This window comes from Mesoplodon mirus, assembly GCF_964341445.2.
Source record: "Mesoplodon mirus genome assembly, chromosome: 4".
Lineage (NCBI taxonomy): Eukaryota > Metazoa > Chordata > Mammalia > Artiodactyla > Ziphiidae > Mesoplodon > Mesoplodon mirus.
The window spans coordinates 105,255,768-105,273,665 of record NC_138979.1 but is presented as its reverse complement, the minus strand read 5'-3'; the positions used below and the strand labels follow the sequence as shown (position 1 = coordinate 105,273,665).

Genomic DNA, 17,898 nt, shown 5'->3' with positions numbered 1-17,898 from the left:
GGAAATCCTTCCCACTGCCTTCTTCCATGCAGGTCATTTGACTGGGATGGTTGGCACTGCTTTATATGTAAGCCCAGAGGTCCAAGGCAGCACCAAATCTTCATACAACCAGGTAAAGAGGAAGGTTTTCGGGGAAAAGGAAAGATCTCAAGAGAGAGATAATAGTAAGAATATCAAGATTACAAAAAAAAAAAAAAAAAAAGATTACAGCATTTGGGGTTTAGTTACCAGCTGAAATAGGCAGGAACATTCATTCACTCAATATATATCCACATGTCTATTGAGCGACTGCTCCAAATAGGACATGTGATGCCCAAGGACAGTGACTGAAGCTGGCACTGTTGTTGCCAAGGAGCTTACAGTCCCTCCATCCATCTAAAGAAGATTTGAACTAACTGGTCCTGGGCCAGGCCCCGGGAACACAGGGAACAAGGCAATCAAGTAATAAGACATCTTATTCCAGCCCTCCGGGAGCTTGTCCATTGGTGGATGATGGTGGATGAAACAGACAGTAAACAAATAAAAAATTTTTAAATCACAAACTCTGTAGGAACTAAGAAGAAAGGAAATGGAGTCCAGTGACCAGAGAATAGTAAAAGACATCATCTTTAGGTCGACTGACTAGAGAAAGCCTCCCCAAGAGGATGGGTTTCAGGATAAAGGAAGAAAGCGGGGAGAGAAGCCATGCAAAGTTGGGGGCTGGAACTTGGCTGGGAGAGAAGAGGGGTAAGCAGAGGAAATAGCGTGCACAGAGAGAAGACTGTGGGTGAGAGGTGGCGTGGCTCACTTAGGACAGTCAGAGAGAAGGTCAGTGTGGCTGCAGCGTGGTGAGAGCTATGAGGGCGAGAGGCACGAAGCGAAGCTGAAGGGAAGGCCAGGGCCAGATGATGCAGGGCCAGCTTAGCCATGGTAAGGGATGTGCACAGGCAGCGCCTGAAGGATCTTGAGCCAGAGAGTTCACTCTAGCTGCTGCCGGAGGCTTGGCAGGAGTCCAGGTGGGACGGCTGAGCTGGGACCAGAGTGGTGGCAGTAGAGACGGGGAGAAGTGTGCAGATATGAAATACATGTTGGAGGGGAATTGGCAGGTTTTCCTAACGGAGTGGGTGTTGGTTGAGGAAAAGAAAGGAAAACAGGACAGTGCTCAGGTTTCTGCCTGGAGTGGCTGGGGGAAGGGTAGTCGACTGAGCCGAGGAACCAAGAGGAAAGACCTGGGAGATGGAGGAGAAGACGGCAGGAATACTCCGCCTAGGGCATGTTTAATTTGCAATGCCTGATGAGAAATCTGATTAGAGAGCTCCAGTCGGCTGTTCGGGACTCAGGACTTGAGTTCAGAGGAAAGATCAGAGTCAGAGGTATAAACTTGAGAGCCACTTAGCACACAGATGGGATTTCAAGCCCTGAGACGGGATGAGATCACTTCGGGCAAGACCGTAGAGCTCAAGTTTTAAAGTACGTGAGGCAGGCAGTTCACATTAAAGCATATTTTCAAGCTAGCGGTGGCAACTGAAGCCTGGGTTTTGGTTCTGACAGGGAGCACTGGGTAGTGACAGAGTTGAAGCAGACCTCCAAATACCCGGTGAGGGTGTGTGGAGATGGACACGCCCACCCTGAGGGAGGGGGAGGCACCTTTAGTGTCATCTTTCTGCAGTGTGCTTTGTAAGAGTATAATGAAATCCTTAAAAGGACCTTACCCTTTGGCCCAGCACGTCCACCTTTTGAAACGTATCCTAAGGAAACAACCAGGGACATTCAAACAGATTGGTGTAAAAGGGGTTTGTTACAGCGTTGTTTATAACAATGAAAAATAACAAGCATTTAGAAAATAGGGAACTGGTTAAATAAATTATGGGACATCCATGTAATTGAATATGTCATTAAAATATTAGAGGCCGGTTTTAGAAAAATGACATGATAGTATAAAAATATTCTTGCTAAAGTAAGGGAATAAAAGTTACAAATGACAGTGTGGTTCTAGTTTTATAGTGTGTGTGTGTGTGTGTGTGTGTGTGTGTGTGTGTGTGTGTAGACATTTAAAAAAACCCACCAAAAGGGCATATCTTAGCCATCAGTTGTAAATATCCTTAAGCAGTGGGATTATGGGTGGTTGCTATTGTATTCTTTGTGCTTTTCGGTGTGTTCTGTTCAGTATGTACATTTTTCTACAGCTAACGCATAGGAAATGACATAATGAATGTTTGTTTTTAAGACTTTGGAGGTCACTGGTTGCAGAGGTTCTCCTACTAATCCTTGAGTCCAAATTCATTGAAGTTTTCCTTGAAAGTGGCTCCTGTGCCTGTGTGCAATTCACCACGCGCAGTCTCCTGCTCAGCCGGCTTGTCCTTAGCTGCCGCAGGCACAGGGCCTTCTGACCTCCTTCTTCCCCTCGACAGCTCCCTACCTGAGACTCTGCACTGACTTGCCCTTTTACCTTCTTTACTTACACTTCCATATTTTGTTAGGAGTCGTCACGATACTTCTGTTGTGCTGTGCTTCTGACCTCGTTGGTATGGCTTTGCAATCAGTAGCTGACCTTTGCTATCAGCTTCAGAGTGCGGTCTGTGTTTCCCTTTTGCAATGATTAGTAAAGATGCAAAGCAAATTCTTTCAACAGATCTCGGTTGTCCTTGCTCTGTAGTGATTGCCCTCAGTGTGTGACCAGTGGTTATCTATGTCTATGTGTATAGCTAAACCAGTTACAATTAATTTTTAAGAAAAACATTGAAGTCATGCCAAATATTTTATCATCTAAATATAAATATGTCTCTCATCTATATTTTACACGTATAATTTTTTTTAAGAACAAAGCGAATTTTTTCTAATGTGGCCTATTTTCACTTATGCAAACATCCCAACTAACAGTGCTCATCCTATAATTCCCTAGTGGAATATGCTTTCATACCTAGGCTCTAAATAAAATTCTTTTCCCTCCTCAGAAAGTGGATCTCTTCAGCCTGGGAATTATCTTCTTTGAGATGTGCTATCATCCCATGGTCACAGCCTCAGAAAGGATCTTTGTTCTCAACCAACTCAGAGATGTATGTATCAGATGTTTTAATGCCTCAGTTTCCAGTAACCTGAGTCTTAGCATGGACATTAGAATTTGATGCAGGGTATTTTTCTGGTATTTATAATATAGAAAGAAGTGGTCCTACTATAATTTTCTATATTTCTAGTAAATGGAAATCCACCTCTGCTTATGTGCTTACATGATAAGAAACTTATCCCAGTTTTATTTATTTCTGTAATCATACTTGAAGATATTGCTAGGTTATCCTTTTGAAAAATATTTTGAGATTACTCTTGATTTTTTTTTAATATTTGAATTTTATTTTATTTTTTTATATAGCATGTTCTTATTAGTCATCAATTTTATACACATCAGTGTATACATGTCAATCCCAATCACCCAATTCAGCACACCACCATCCCCAACCCCCTCTTTTTTTCCCCCTTGGTGTCCATATGTTTGTTCTCTACATCTCTGTATCAATTTCTGCCCTGCAGACCAGTTCATCTGTACCATTTTTCTAGGTTCCACATACATGCGATAATATACTGTATTTGTTTATCTCTTTCTGAATTACCTCACTCTGTATGACAGTCTCTAGATCCATCCACGTCTCAACAAATGACTCAATTTCGTTCCTTTTTATGGCTGAGTAATATTCCATTGTATATATGTACCACATCTTCTTTATCCATTCGTCTGTTGATGGACACTTAGGTTGCTTCCACGTCCTGGCTATTGTAAATAGTGCTGCAATGAATATTGGGGTGCATGAGTCTTTTTGAATTATGGTTTTCTCTGGGTATATGCCCAGTAGTGGGATTGCTGGGTCTTATGGTAGTTCTATTTTTAGTTTTTTAAGGAGCCTCCATACTGTTCTCCATAGTGGCTGTATCAATTTACATTCCCACCAACAGTGCAAGAGGGTTCCCTTTTCTCCACACCCTCTCCAGCATTTGTTGTTTGTAGATTTTCTAATGATGCCCATTCTAACTGGTGTGAGATGATACCTCATTGTAGTTTTGATTTGCATTTCTCTAATAATTAGCGATGTTGAGCAGCTTTTCATGTGCTTCTTGGCCATCTGTATGTCCTCTTTGGAGAAATGTCTATTTAGGTCTTTGCCCATTTGTGGATTGGATTGTTTGTTTCTTTAACATTGAGCTGCATGAGCTGTTTATATATTTTGGGGATTAATCCTTTGTCCGTTGATTTGTTTGCAAATATTTTCTCCCATTCGGAGGGTTGTCTTTTCGTCTTGTTTATGGTTTCCTTTGCTGTGCAAAAGCTTTGAAGTTTCATTAGGTCCCATTTGTTTACTTTTGTTTTATTTCCAGTACTCTAGGAGGTGGATCAAAAAAGATCTTGCTGTGATTTATGTCAAAGAGTGTTCTTCCTATGTTTTCCTCTAAGAGCTTTATAGTGTCCAGTCTTACATTTAGGTCTCTAATCCATTTTGAGTTTATTTTTGTGTATGGGGTTAGGGAGTGTTCTAATTTCATTCTTTTACATGTAGCTGTCCAGTTTTCCCAGCACCACTTATTGAAGAGACTGTCTTTTCTCCATTGTATATCCTTGCCTCCTTTGTCATAGATTAGTTGACCATAGGTGCGTGGGTTTATCTCTGGGCTTTCTATCTTGTTCTATTGATCTGTGTTTCTGTTTTTGTGCCAGTACCATAATGTCTTGATTACTGTAGCTTTGTAGTATAGTCTGAAGTCAGGGAGCCTGATTCCTCCAGCTCCATTTTTTCCCCTCAAGACTGCTTTGGCTATTCGGAGTCTTTAGTGTCTCCATGCAAATTTTAAGATTTTTTGTTCTAGTTCTGTAGAAAATGCCATTGGTAATTTGATAGGGATTGCATTGAATCTGTAGATTGCTTTGGGTAGTATACTCATTTTCACAATGTTGATTCTTCCAATCCAAGAACATGGTATATCTCTCCATCTGTTTGTATCATCTTTAATTTCTTTCAACAGTGTCTTATAGTTTTCTGCATACAGGTCTTTTGTCTCCCTAGGTAGGTTTATTCCTAGGTATTTTATTCTTTTTGTTGCAATGGTAAATGGGAGTGTTTCCTTAATTTCACTTTCAGATTTTTCATCATTAGTGTATAGGAATGCAAGAGATTTCTGTGAATTAATTTTGTATCCTGCAACTTTACCAAATTCATTGATGAGCTCTAGTAGTTTTCTGGTGACATTTTTAGGATTCCCTATGTATAGTATCATGTCATCTGCAAACAGTGACAGTTTTACTTCTTCTTTTCCAATTTGTATTCCTTTTATTTATTTTTCTTCTCTGATTGCCATGTCTAGGACTTCCAAAACTATGTTGAATAAGAGTGGTGAGAGTGGACATACTTGTCTTGTTCCTGATCTTAGAGGAAATGCTTTCAGTTTTTCACCATTGAGAATGATGTTTGCTGTGGGTTTGTCGTATATGGCCTTTATTATGTTGAGGTAGTTTCCCTCTATGCCCACTTTCTGGAGAGTTTTTATCATAAATAGGTGTTAATTTTGTCAAAAGCTTTTTCTGCATCTATTGAGATGATCATATGGTTTTTATTCTTCAATTTGTTAATATGGTTTATCACATTGATTGATTTGTGTATATTGAAGAATCCCTGCATCCCTGGGATAAATCCCACTTGATCATGGTGTATGATCCTTTTAATGTGTTGTTGGATTCTGTTTGCTAGTATTTTGTTGAGGATTTTTGCATTTGTGTTCATCAGTGATATTGGTCTGTAATTTTCTTTTTTTTGTAGTATCTTTGTCTGGTTTTGGTATGAGGGTGATGGTGGCCTCATAGAATGAGTTTGGGAGTGTTCCTTCCTCTGCAGTTGTTGGAAGAGTTTGAGAAGGATAGGTGTTAGCTCTCTCTAAATGTTTGATAGTATTCACCTGTGAAGCCATCTGGTCCTGGTCTTTTGTTTAAGATTTTTTTTTTTTTTTTTTGCGGTACTCGGGCCTCTCACTGTTGTGGCCTCTCCCGTTGTGGAGCACAGGCTCTGGACACACAGGCTCAGCGGCCGTGGCTCACGGGCCCAGCCACTCTGCAGCATGTGGGATCTTCCTGGACCGGGGCACTAACCCGTGTCCCCTGCATCGGCAGGCGGACTCTCAACCACTGCGCCACCAGGGAAGCCCGCTAGTGTAGTTTTCATTTCAGTTATTGTATTCATCTCTGTTTGTTTGTTCTTTAATTCGTCTAGGTCTTTATTAAACATTTCTTGCATCTTCTCGATCTTTGCCTCCATTCTTTTTCTGAGGTCCTGGATCATCTTCCATATCATTTTTCTGAATTCTTTTTCTGGAAGGTTGCCTATCTCCACTTCATTTAGTTGTTTTTCTGGGGTTTTATCTTGTTCCTTCATCTGATACATAGCCCTCTGCCTTTTCATGTTGTCTATCTTTCTGTGAATGTGGTTTTTCTTCCACAGGCTGCAGGATTGTAGTTCTTGCTTCTGCTGTCTGCCCTCTGGTGGATGAGGCTATCTCTACTTTTGATTTTAAAGCAAAGGAGGAATCCAAAAATTTTGCGTAATATCACTATAGTTACAGCAATTGGAATGGGTTATAAGAATAATGGATATTTAGCTCTAGAAATTAAAGGTTCCAGCTGAATGGACCTGGTGTAGTAATACATAAAGAATACCACCGTGACCAGAAGGTAAACGGAGTCTGGGGAAAATGTCAGCCACTTGAATTTTTTTCCCAGTGAGATCTCCATTTGTGTTCTTGGGATTGATCCTTGCCCAAAGGATCAGTTGGCCCAAACTAAACTTTCATTGCCCAAACTAAAAGGGACTTATGTTAGTGTGCGTGGTCCAGGATGCCTATTGGAAATGGCATTAAGATGAGAGTGGAGGACTTCCGGGTAAGATGGCGGAAGAGTAAGACGCGGAGATCACCTTCCTCCCCACGGATACACCAGAAATACAGCTACACGTGGAACAACTCCTACAGAACACCTACTGAACGCTGGCAGAAGACCCCAGACCTCCCAAAAGGCAAGAAACTCCCCACATACCTGGGTAGGGCAAAGCGGAGAGATCCTCACACAGAGGATCGGTGCCGAGCGGCACTCACCAGCCCGAGAGGTTTGTCTGCTCGCCCACCGGGGCGCGCAGCGCTGGAAGCTGAGGCTCGGGCTTCGGTCAGAGTGCAGAGAGAGGACTGGGGCTGGCGGCGAGAACTCAGCGTGAAGGGGGCTAATGTGCCACAGCTAGCCGGGAGGGAGTCCGGGAAAACTCTGGAGCTGCCGAAGAGGCAAGAGACTTTTTCTTCCCTCTTGGTTTCCTGGTGCGCGAGGAGAGGGGATTAAGAGCGCTGCTTAAAGGGGCTCCACAGACGGGCGCGAGTCGCGACTGAAAGCGCGGAGCCCAGTGACGGGCGTGGGACGCTGGGGCTGCTGCTGCTGCCGCCAAGAAGCCTGTGTGCGAGCGCAGGTCACTGCCCACACCGCACTTCCGGGAGCCTGTGCAGCCCGCCACTGCCGGGGTCCCGGGATCCAGGGGCGGCTTCCCTGGGAGAACGCACGGCGCGCCTCAGGCTGGTGCAACGTCACGCCGACCTCTGCCGCTGCAGGCTCGCCCCGCACTCCGTGCCCCTCCCTCCCGCCCGGCCTGAGTGAGCAAGAGTCCCCGAAGCGGCTGCTCCTTTAACCCTGTCCTGTCTGAGCGAAGAACAGACGCCCTCCGGCGACCTGACCTCAGAGGCGGGGCCAAATCCAAAGCTGAGACCCAGGAGCTGTGAGAACAAAGAAGAGAAAGGGAAACCTCTCCCAGCAGCCTCAGAAGCAGCGGATTAAAGCTCCACAATCAACTTGATGTACCCTGCATCTGTGGAATACATGAATAGACAATACATCATCCCAAATTGAGGAGCCGAGAGTCAGTGCTGTGCCTCTGAGGTGGGAGAGCCAACTTCAGGACACTGGTCCACAAGAGACCTCCCAGCTCCACATAATATCAAACGGCAAAAATCTTCCAGAGATCTCCATCTCAACACCAGCACCCAGCTTCACTCAACGACCAGCAAGCTACAGTGCTGGACACTCTAAGCCAAACAACTAGCAAGACAGGAACACAACGCCACCCATTAGCAGAGAGGTGGCCTAAAATCATAAAAAGTCCGCAGACACCCCAAAACACACCACCAGACGTGGACCTGCCCACCAGAAAGACAAGATCCAGCCTCATCCACCAGAACACAGGCACTAGTCCCCTCCACCAGGAAGCCTACACAACCCACTAAACCAACCTTAGCCACTGGGGACAGACACCAAAAACAACGGGAACTACGAACCTGCAGCCTGCAAAAAGGAGACCCCAAACACAGTAACATAAGCAAAATGAGAAGACAGAAAAACACACAGCAGGAGAAGGAGCAAGATAAAAACCCACCAGATCTAACAAATGAAGAGGTAATAGGCAGTCTACCTGAAAAAGAATTCAGAATAATGATGGTAAAGATGATCCAAGATTCTATTTCCCAGATCCAAAATCTTGGAAATAGAATAGACAAAATGCAAGAAACAGTTAACAAGGACCTAGAAGAACTAAAGATGAATCAAGCATCGATTAAAAACACAATACATGAAATAAAAAATACTCTAGATGGGATCAATAGCAGAATAACTGAGGCAGAAGAACGGATAAGTGAGGTGGAAGATAAAATAGTGGAAATAACTGCTGCAGAGCAAAATAAAGAGAAAAGAATGAAAAGAACAGAGGACAGTCTCAGAGACCTCTGGGACAACATTAAACGCACCAACATTCGAATTATAGGGGTTCCAGAAGAAGAAGAGAAAAAGAAAGGGACTGAGAAAATATTTGAAGAGATTATAGTTGAAAACTTCCCTAATATGGGAAAGGAAATAGTTAATCAAGTCCAGGAGGCACAGAGAGTCCCATACAGAATAAATCCAAGGAGAAATACGCCAAGACACATATTAATCAAACTGTCAAAAATTAAACACAAAGAAATCATATTAAAAGCAGCAAGGCAAAAACAACAAATAACACACAAGGGAATCCCCATCAGGATAACAGCTGATCTCTCAGCAGAAACTCTACAAGCCAGAAGGGAGTGGCAGGACATAATTAAAGTGATGAAGGAGAAAAACCTGCAACCAAGATTACTCTACCCAGCAAGGATCTCATTCAGATTTGATGGAGAAATTAAAACGTTTACAGACAAGCAAAAGCTGAGAGAGTTCAGCACCACCAAACCAGCTTTACAACAAATGCTAAAGGAAGTTCTTTAGGCAAGAAACACAACAGAAGTAAAAGACCTACAATAACGAACCCAAAACAATTAAGAAAATGGGAATAGGAACATACATATCGATAATTACCTTAAATGTAAATGGACTAAATGCTCCCACCAAAAGATACAGATTGGCTGAATGGATACAAAAACAAGACCCATCTATATGCTGTCTACAAGAGACCCACTTCAGACCTAGAGACACATACAGACTGAAAGTAAGGGGATGGAAAAAGATATTCCATGCAAATGGAAATCAAAAGAAAGCTGGAGTAGCAATTCTCATATCAGACAAAATAGACTTTAAAATAAAGACTACTAGAAGAGACAAAGAAGGACACTACCTAATGATCAAGGGATCGATCCAAGAAGAAGATATAACAATTGTAAATATTTATGCACCCAACATAGGAGCACCTCAATACATAAGGCAAATACTAACAGCCATAAAAGGAGAAATCGACAGTAACACAATCATAGTAGGGGACTTTAACACCCCACTTTCACCAATGGACAGATCATCCAAAATGAAAATCAATAAGGAAACACAAGCTTTAAATGATACATTAAACAAGATGGACTTAATTGATATTTATAGGACATTCCATCCAAAAACAACAGAATACACATTTTTCTCAAGTGCTCATGGAACATTCTCCAGGATAGATCATATCTTGGGTCACAAATCAAGCCTTGGTAAATTTAAGAAAATTGAAATTGTATCAAGTATCTTTTCCGACCACAATGCTATGAGACTAGATATCAATTACAGGAAAAGAGCTGTAAAAAATACAAACACATGGAGGCTAAACAATACACTACTTAATAACGAAGTGATCACTGAAGAAATCAAAGAGGAAATTAAAAAATACCTAGAAACAAATGACAATGGAGACACGACGACCCAAAACCTATGGGATGCAGCAAAAGCAGTTCTAAGAGGGAAGTTTATAGCAATACAATCCCACCTTAAGAAACAGGAAACATCTCGAATAAACAACCTAACCTTGCACCTAAAGCAATTAGAGAAAGAAGAACAAAAACATCCCAAAGTTAGCAGAAGGAAAGAAATCATAAAAATCAGATCAGAAATAAATGAAAAAGAAATGAAGGAAACGATAGCAAAGATCAATAAAACTAAAAGCTGGTTCTTTGAGAAGATAAACAAAATTGATAAACCATTAGCCAGACTCATCAAGAAAAGAAGGGAGAAGACTCAAATCAATAGAATTAGAAATGAAAAAGGAGAAGTAACAACTGACACTGCAGAAATACAAAAGATCATGAGAGATTACTATAAGCAACTCTATGCCCATAAAATGGACAACCTGGAAGAAATGGACAAATTCTTAGAAATGCATAACCTGCCAAGACTGACTCAGGAAGAAATAGAAAATATGAATAACCAATCACAAGCACTGAAATTGAAACTGTGATTAAAAATCTTCCATCAAACAAAAGCCCAGGACCAGATGGCTTCACAGGCGAATTCTATCAAGCATTTAGAGAAGAGCTAACACCTATCCTTCTGAAACTCTTCCAAAATATAGCAGAGGGAGGAACACTCCCAAACTCATTCTACGAGGCCACCATCACCTTGATACCAAAACCAGGCAAGGATGTCACAAAGAAAGAAAACTACAGGCCAATATCACTGATGAACATAGATGCAAAAATCCTCAACAAAATACTAGCAAACAGAATCCAACAGCACATTAAAAGGATCATACACCATGATCAAGTGGGGTTTATTCCAGGAATGCAAGGATTCTTCAATATACGCAAATCAATCAACGTGATACACCATATTAACAAATTGAAGGAGAAAAACCATATGATCATCTCAAAAGATGCAGAGAAAGCATTCAACAAAATTCAACACCCATTTATGATAAAAACCCTGCAGAAAGTAGGCATAGAGGGAACTTTCCTCAACATAATAAAGGCCATATATGACAAACCCACAGCCAGCATCGTCCTCAATGGTGAAAAACTGAAACCATTTCCACTAAGATCAGGAACAAGACAAGGCTGCCCACTCTCACCACTCTTATTCAACCTAGTTTTGGAAGTTTTAGCCACAGCAATCAGAGAAGAAAAGGAAATAAAAGGAATCCAAATTGGAAAAGAAGAAGTAAAGCTGTCACTGTTTGCAGATGACATGATACTGTACATAGAGAATCCTAAAGATGCTACCAGAAAACTACTAGAGCTAATCAATGAATTTGGTAAAGTTGCAGGATACAAAATTAATGCACAGAAATCTCTGGCATTCCTATATACTAATGATGAAAAATCTGAAAGTGAAATCAAGGAAACACTCCCATTTACCATTGCAACAAAAAGAATAAAATATCTAGGAATAAACCTACCTAAGGAGACAAAAGACCTGTATGCAGAAAATTATAAGACACTGATGAAAGAAATTAAAGATGATACAAATAGATGGAGAGATGTACCGTGTTCTTGGATTGGAAGAATCAACATTGTGAAAATGACTCTACTACCCAAAGCAATCTACAGATTCAATGCAATCCCTATCAAACTACCACTGGCATTCTTCACAGAACTAGAACAAAAAATTTCACAATTTGTATGGAAACACAAAAGACCCCGAATAGCCAAAGCAATCTTGAGAACAAAAAATGGAGCTGGAGGAATCAGGCTCCCTGACTTCAGACTATACTACAAAGCTACAGTAATCAAGACAGTATGATACTGGCACAAAAACAGAAAGATAGATCAATGGAACAGGATAGAAAGCCCAGAGTTAAACGCACGGACATATGGTCACCTTATCTTTGATAAAGGAGGCAGGAATGTACAGTGGAGAAAGGACAGTCTCTTCAATAAGTGGTGCTGGGAAAACTGGATAGGGACATGTAAAAGTATGAGACTAGATCACTCCCTAACACCATACACAAAAATAAGCTCAAAATGGATTAAAGACCTAAATGTAAGGCCAGACACTATCAAACTCTTAGAGGAAAACATAGGCAGAACACTCTATGACATAAATCACAGCAAGATCCTTTTTGACCCACCTCCTAGAGAAATGGAAATAAAGACAAAAATAAACACATGGGACCTAATGAAACTTCAAAGCTTTTGCACAGCAAAGGAAACCATAAACAAGACCAAAAGACAACCCTCAGAATGGGAGAAAATATTTGCAAATGAAGCAACTGACAAAGGATTAATCTCCAAAATTTATAAGCAGCTCATGCAGCTCAATAACAAAAAAACAAACAACCCAATCCAAAAATGGGCAGAAGACCTAAATAGACATTTCTCCACAGAAGATATACAGACTGCCAACAAATACATGAAAGGATGCTCAACATCTTTACTCATTAGAGAAATGCAAATCAAAACTACAATGAGATATCATCTCACACCAGTCAGAATGGCCTTCATCAAAAAATCTAGAAACAATAAATGCTGGAGAGGGTGTGGAAAAAAGGGAACACTCTTGCACTGCTGGTGGGAATGTGAATTGGTACAGCCGCTATGGAGAACGGTATGGAGGTTCCTTAAAAAACTACAAATAGAACTACCATATGACCCAGCAATCCCACTACTGGGCATATACCCTGAGAAAACCATAATTCAAAAAGAGACATGTACCAAAATGTTCATAGCAGCCCTATTTACAATAGCCCGGAGATGGAAACAACCTAAGTGTCCATCATCGGATGAATGGATAAAGAAGATGTGGCACATATATACAATGGAATATTACTCAGCCATAAAAAGAAATGAAATTGAGCTATTTGTAATGAGGTGGATAGACCTAGAGTCTGTCATACAGAGTGAAGTAAGTCAGAAAGAGAAAGACAAATACTGTATGCTAACACATATATATGGAATTTAAGAAAAAAAAATGTCATGAAGAACATAGGGGTAAGACAGGAATAAAGACACAGACCTACTAGAGAATGGACTTGAGGATATGGGGAGGGGGAAGGGTAAGCTGTGACAAAGTGAGAGAGCGTCATGGACATATATACACTACCAAACGTAAGGTAGATAGCTAGTGGGAAGCAGCCGCATAGCACAGGGAGATCAGCTCGGTGCTTTGTGACCGCCTGGAGGGGTGGGATAGGGAGGGTGGGAGGGAGACGCAAAAGGGAGGGGATATGGAAACATATGTATATGTATAACTGATTAAATTTGTTATAAAGCAAAAAAAATAAAAAATAAAAAAATAAAAAAAATAATAATAAATAAAAATATTCCAACAACAACAACAACAAAAAGATGAGAGTGGAGAATAAGGTCTGAGTGAGGGTGATTTAGATTCACATATTCATGAGCAAGAGTTACGGAGAGTCTTCCTCTTCCTTTCTGAGCAGAGCCAAGCAGGCATGTCTGTTAGGGTAAATCACATACAGCATAACTAAGAATACTCTGGGTAAATCACATATAGCGTAACTAAGAATACTCCACTAGATATCTTGGAAAAGAGTGTAATGGTTTAACCGCCAGAACAGTGTGGGCAGCTGTGTTCATAATGTATCAGAGGGCAGCTGTGTTCATAATGTATCATAATGTATCAGAGGAAATGAAGTGATTACTGTGTCCTTGCCTTGACTTGGAATGCTCTTCGAGGACGATGTCCTTGGTGAAGTGCCTTTCCTTAGTCTAAAATTCATGTTTGTTCCCTCATTTCAAGAATATCTCACTGCCAAGTTAATGTTATGACTGAGGTCTTATTTACCAGAAAGGTGAGAAATTTGGGGCTAGAGGTTTTTGTGTTGTTTTTCTCTTACTCGGTATTGATGGTTTGGTATTTCTACCCTTTTTTAATCTGTTTGTTTAATAAAGCTACTTTGTCTTTCCCTGAAGCCATTAGATTTTAAAGTTTGTCCTCAAATGACGTGTTTTCTATCACCTAGGCTGTCATTTGGGTGAAGTAAGTATTAAGATAATACGAATGTCCTTGGAAGGATGTGCATTGGGTTTCACGATGAGTTTCACATCCGTCTTCCCTTGTTAGCAAATTTTCATTTCTGTATTTGATTTTCTTACCTCTGGTGAATAAAATGCTTTCACTGTGGCAGTCTGCCAAGGACGTGCTGATTTGAATATAATATTTTTTTTAGCCTACTTCGCCTAAGTTTCCAGAAGACTTCGATGATGGAGAGCACACAAAGCAGGTAATTTTCTGATGCTTTAATTACTGTGTTCTCACTCTTGGGTTTTAATTACTATTCTTCTTCTTCAGTTAGTAATCTTCTGCCACTCATTCTCTTGTGTCATGGGAACAACGTGGGGAAAAAATATCAAAAGATGGAGTACTTAAAATGTATTTAGACTTGAAATACACCATAAAAATGCCAAGGGCTGACATAGAAAATTAACAAACTACAGGGTTCTTTTTTGTGATTCATCATGCTTTTGAAGTACTGTTTGGACCCTTGACTTAGCTATTGAAAAAAAGAGAATGCTCTTACAGCTCATTGTTTTAGATAAAGCTTGGAACTTTAAGAAAAGAAGAATATATCTTAAAACTACAGTTTTGTTCTGTCCTATGGTAAAGTAGCTCAAATTGTAAAGGGGAAGACTAGACAGCCAGATGTTACGGTAATTTAAAACAAAATAATTTCTCTTCCATACTACAGATGTGTGTGTGTGTGTGTGTGTGTGTGAGTAACTCATGTCATAGTAAATATTGGCTTCTGACTATTTGAAAGAATCTTTAGTGAATTTACTATAGTGCTTCTGGTGTACCTTTCTTCTTAATGCTGGCTTTTTGTCTTAGTGAAGCCTTCCATGGTTAATACTCTTGTCATGTAGAAGTTTATTCCTTAAACTGACTTCTTAACAATTACAATCAAGGCAAAATCCCTTATTTAAATTATTAATGTTGAGAACAGAAACCTAGCTAGAACATTGCATTAATTTGCTGTTTCTTGATTATTGGTTATGTATCTGGATGGACAAGTCACTTAACTTTTCTAGACTTTAATTTTCCTCCCCTGTAAAATAAAGGTATTAAGTACCCTTTATTTATATTAGTACTAACACTCTATAATTCAGTAGCGTTTAATGTGACATTTGTTTATGGCTCGAGGGACCCATTCTGCCTCGACTATTGAATTAGTAAAGAACCATTAGAAAATACATTGAGTTGTGTTTCTACTTCTTTTGTTAGCTGTTACCACTGATTCGAACTGAGTTGTTCCCCATGTTTTGGGGTGTTATAAGTAAATATTCATATCCCAGCCTTCCCCTGTAACAAGGTCAGTCTTATTCATTATTTCCTCATGTTGGCAGCTATGGTGGTGTAGGAACTTAAACCACAGACACAAGTGCAACTATACACACCATTTGTCATGACAGTGATTGCCCTCCTGTCACAGGGACTTACCGGGCACCCTTAAGCATTTACATCTGGGCTGTATAAACTTAGCACCACAGCCAGTGCCACAGCCACCTCCCATGTCACGTTGTTGCTTTTTATCTGAAAGGAGGCAGCATAGAAAATGCTTGTAGACTGAGCATAACACAGTTGTTGCCACATACAGAAATTAAACAGTATTACATACAGTCTGTTTTGCTGAATAGGATATTATTTTTACCAGTTTAATTTAACATAACTTTTCATAAAGTTATACAAGTCAGTTCCCTTCTTTATGTGAAAAATAATCACCTGTGGGTTTTTTTTGGCCTAAAACCAGGGGTAGGGATTTGGGGGAGGGTATTTTAAAGATACGTGATTAGAAAATGCTTAATGAGGTTCATCTAAAAATTGAGATTTTCTGATCTCAGGTATTCCTCTAACTCCTTTATAAATCTTCATTATAAACAAAAGAATTACAGAATCATTATGGAGCCTTTCAAAGGTTTATATTGCCTTCAAATAGTTCCCTGTTTAATCAGGTAATAGCTGTGAAGGTATAATAAACCAGTAACATAAGAGAATTCAAGGGAATGGTATCAATACAGATAACATAAATGGAGAATGAAAAATGAAAAGCTGTTTTATACTGCTTTAAGGGTTCTAGAAGCTCCTACGCATTATAGCTTATACTAAAGTTAAGCACCTAAAAATACTTGCTTTATGTTCTTGTATCTTTTTTGATACAGTAGTTTAGATACAGTGTTTAGAAGGTCTAACTTCTGCTTCTATGTAGTTGTTGACTTGAGGGTTTTTTGGTCCTTTATGGCAGGGAAGTATAAGAAGGGCCTCTTTTAAGAAAGACTCATATTACATTGTTGCACAATTCTGTGACCATAATGAACTACGGGGGGAGAATGACAAATTCAGAGATTTCAGAAATACCAGTTAACATGCACCAACTAGGTGGAAGAAGTGTGTCTCTTTTGGACCTGAACCAACCACCGCTTGTCAGGAGAATCCCTGAGCACCCTCCACTGCACCCGTCCCCGGGGTGCCTGGGTTTCGTTGTAGAAATCTGTCATCTCCTGGCTGTTGAACCACGATCCGGCCGAGCGGCCCACGGCCACAGAGCTGCTCAGGAGCGAGCTGCTGCCTCCGCCCCAGATGGAGGAGTCGGAGCTACACGAGGTGCTGCACCGCACCCTGGCCAACGTGGGCGGGAAGGCCTATCGCACCGTGATGGCCCAGACCTTCTCCCAGCGCATCTCCCCCGCCGTCGATTACACCTACGACAGCGACATACTGAAGGTGGGCCTGAGCCGCGCCTCGAAAGAGCTTCACCTGGTCCACAAAAGGGTGGAGTCACTTCCTCGATTTTCATGCAGTCCTTTAGTGCCTCCAACATAAGTTCTTTCTTTTCTAACTGAACGGCAGTTGATGTACAAGGTTGTGTTAGTTTCAGGTGTACTGCAAAGTGATTCATATGGATATTTATGATTCTTTTTTTCAGATTCTTTTCCATTATAGGTTATTACAAGATATTGAATATAGTTCCCTGTGCTCTACAGTAGGTCCTTCTCCAACATAAGCTCTTAATCTGAGGTCTGTATATGCAAAATGTGTGCATATGCATTATTCCAGGAAGAGCCACACTTTTTTTAATCACTTAACTTGAAGGAGTTCCTGACCCACCGCCTACTAAAGAGATTAAGAAGCAGTGCTTTTAGAGACTGAGCCCTGGCCCAGCTGCCCAGTGCCAAAAATACCCAGCCAGCTCAGATCCAGATTCGGTAGCCAATAGCTCCCAATGATGGCTGCACGTCAAAGTCACCTGTGAGGCCCTTTGATGATACAGAGGCTCAGGCCCTACATCCGATCTAGTGACTTGGAATCTAAGTGGGAGGCGCTTCAAGAATCTCAGAGCTCCCAGGTGGTTTCTGAAGCACAGGCATGTTTAACATTCAACACCTATGTTCAACATAACATTCAAATGCCTTCAACATTTTCTTGTTTAAAAACAAAAATGGTCTGAAACAGTATAGCAAAATGTTAAAATTTGATAAAGTTGGGTGAGTGAATAACATATTTGTTATATTCTCTCTATGTCTCTGTATGCTTAAAATAGAATTTAAAAGAGTAGTAGAGAAAGCAGTGGTAAGGTTTGTGGAAAATCAGTATAGATTTCAGGGGTCAGTTTTTCTTTGCTGGCAATATTAGACATTTGCAGGATTATGGCTGACTTTTTAATTTTGGGGTTTTTTGCTTATCTA

At 40.6% G+C, this 17,898-nt stretch overlaps 1 protein-coding gene across 2 annotated transcripts in view; it reads left to right on the top strand.

Annotated features, from left to right (window-relative positions):
* The window catches only part of EIF2AK4 (eukaryotic translation initiation factor 2 alpha kinase 4), a 116,124-nt gene that overhangs the window by 66,096 nt on the left and 32,130 nt on the right, over nt 1-17,898 (top strand). For both annotated transcript variants that reach the window (XM_082617908.1, XM_082617909.1), the window contains 4 exons: nt 33-112; nt 2,934-3,035; nt 14,388-14,441; nt 16,700-16,936. In XM_082617908.1, the coding sequence (XP_082474034.1) occupies nt 33-112; nt 2,934-3,035; nt 14,388-14,441; nt 16,700-16,936 (473 nt within the window). The remainder of the gene's footprint in view (nt 1-32; nt 113-2,933; nt 3,036-14,387; nt 14,442-16,699; nt 16,937-17,898) is intronic.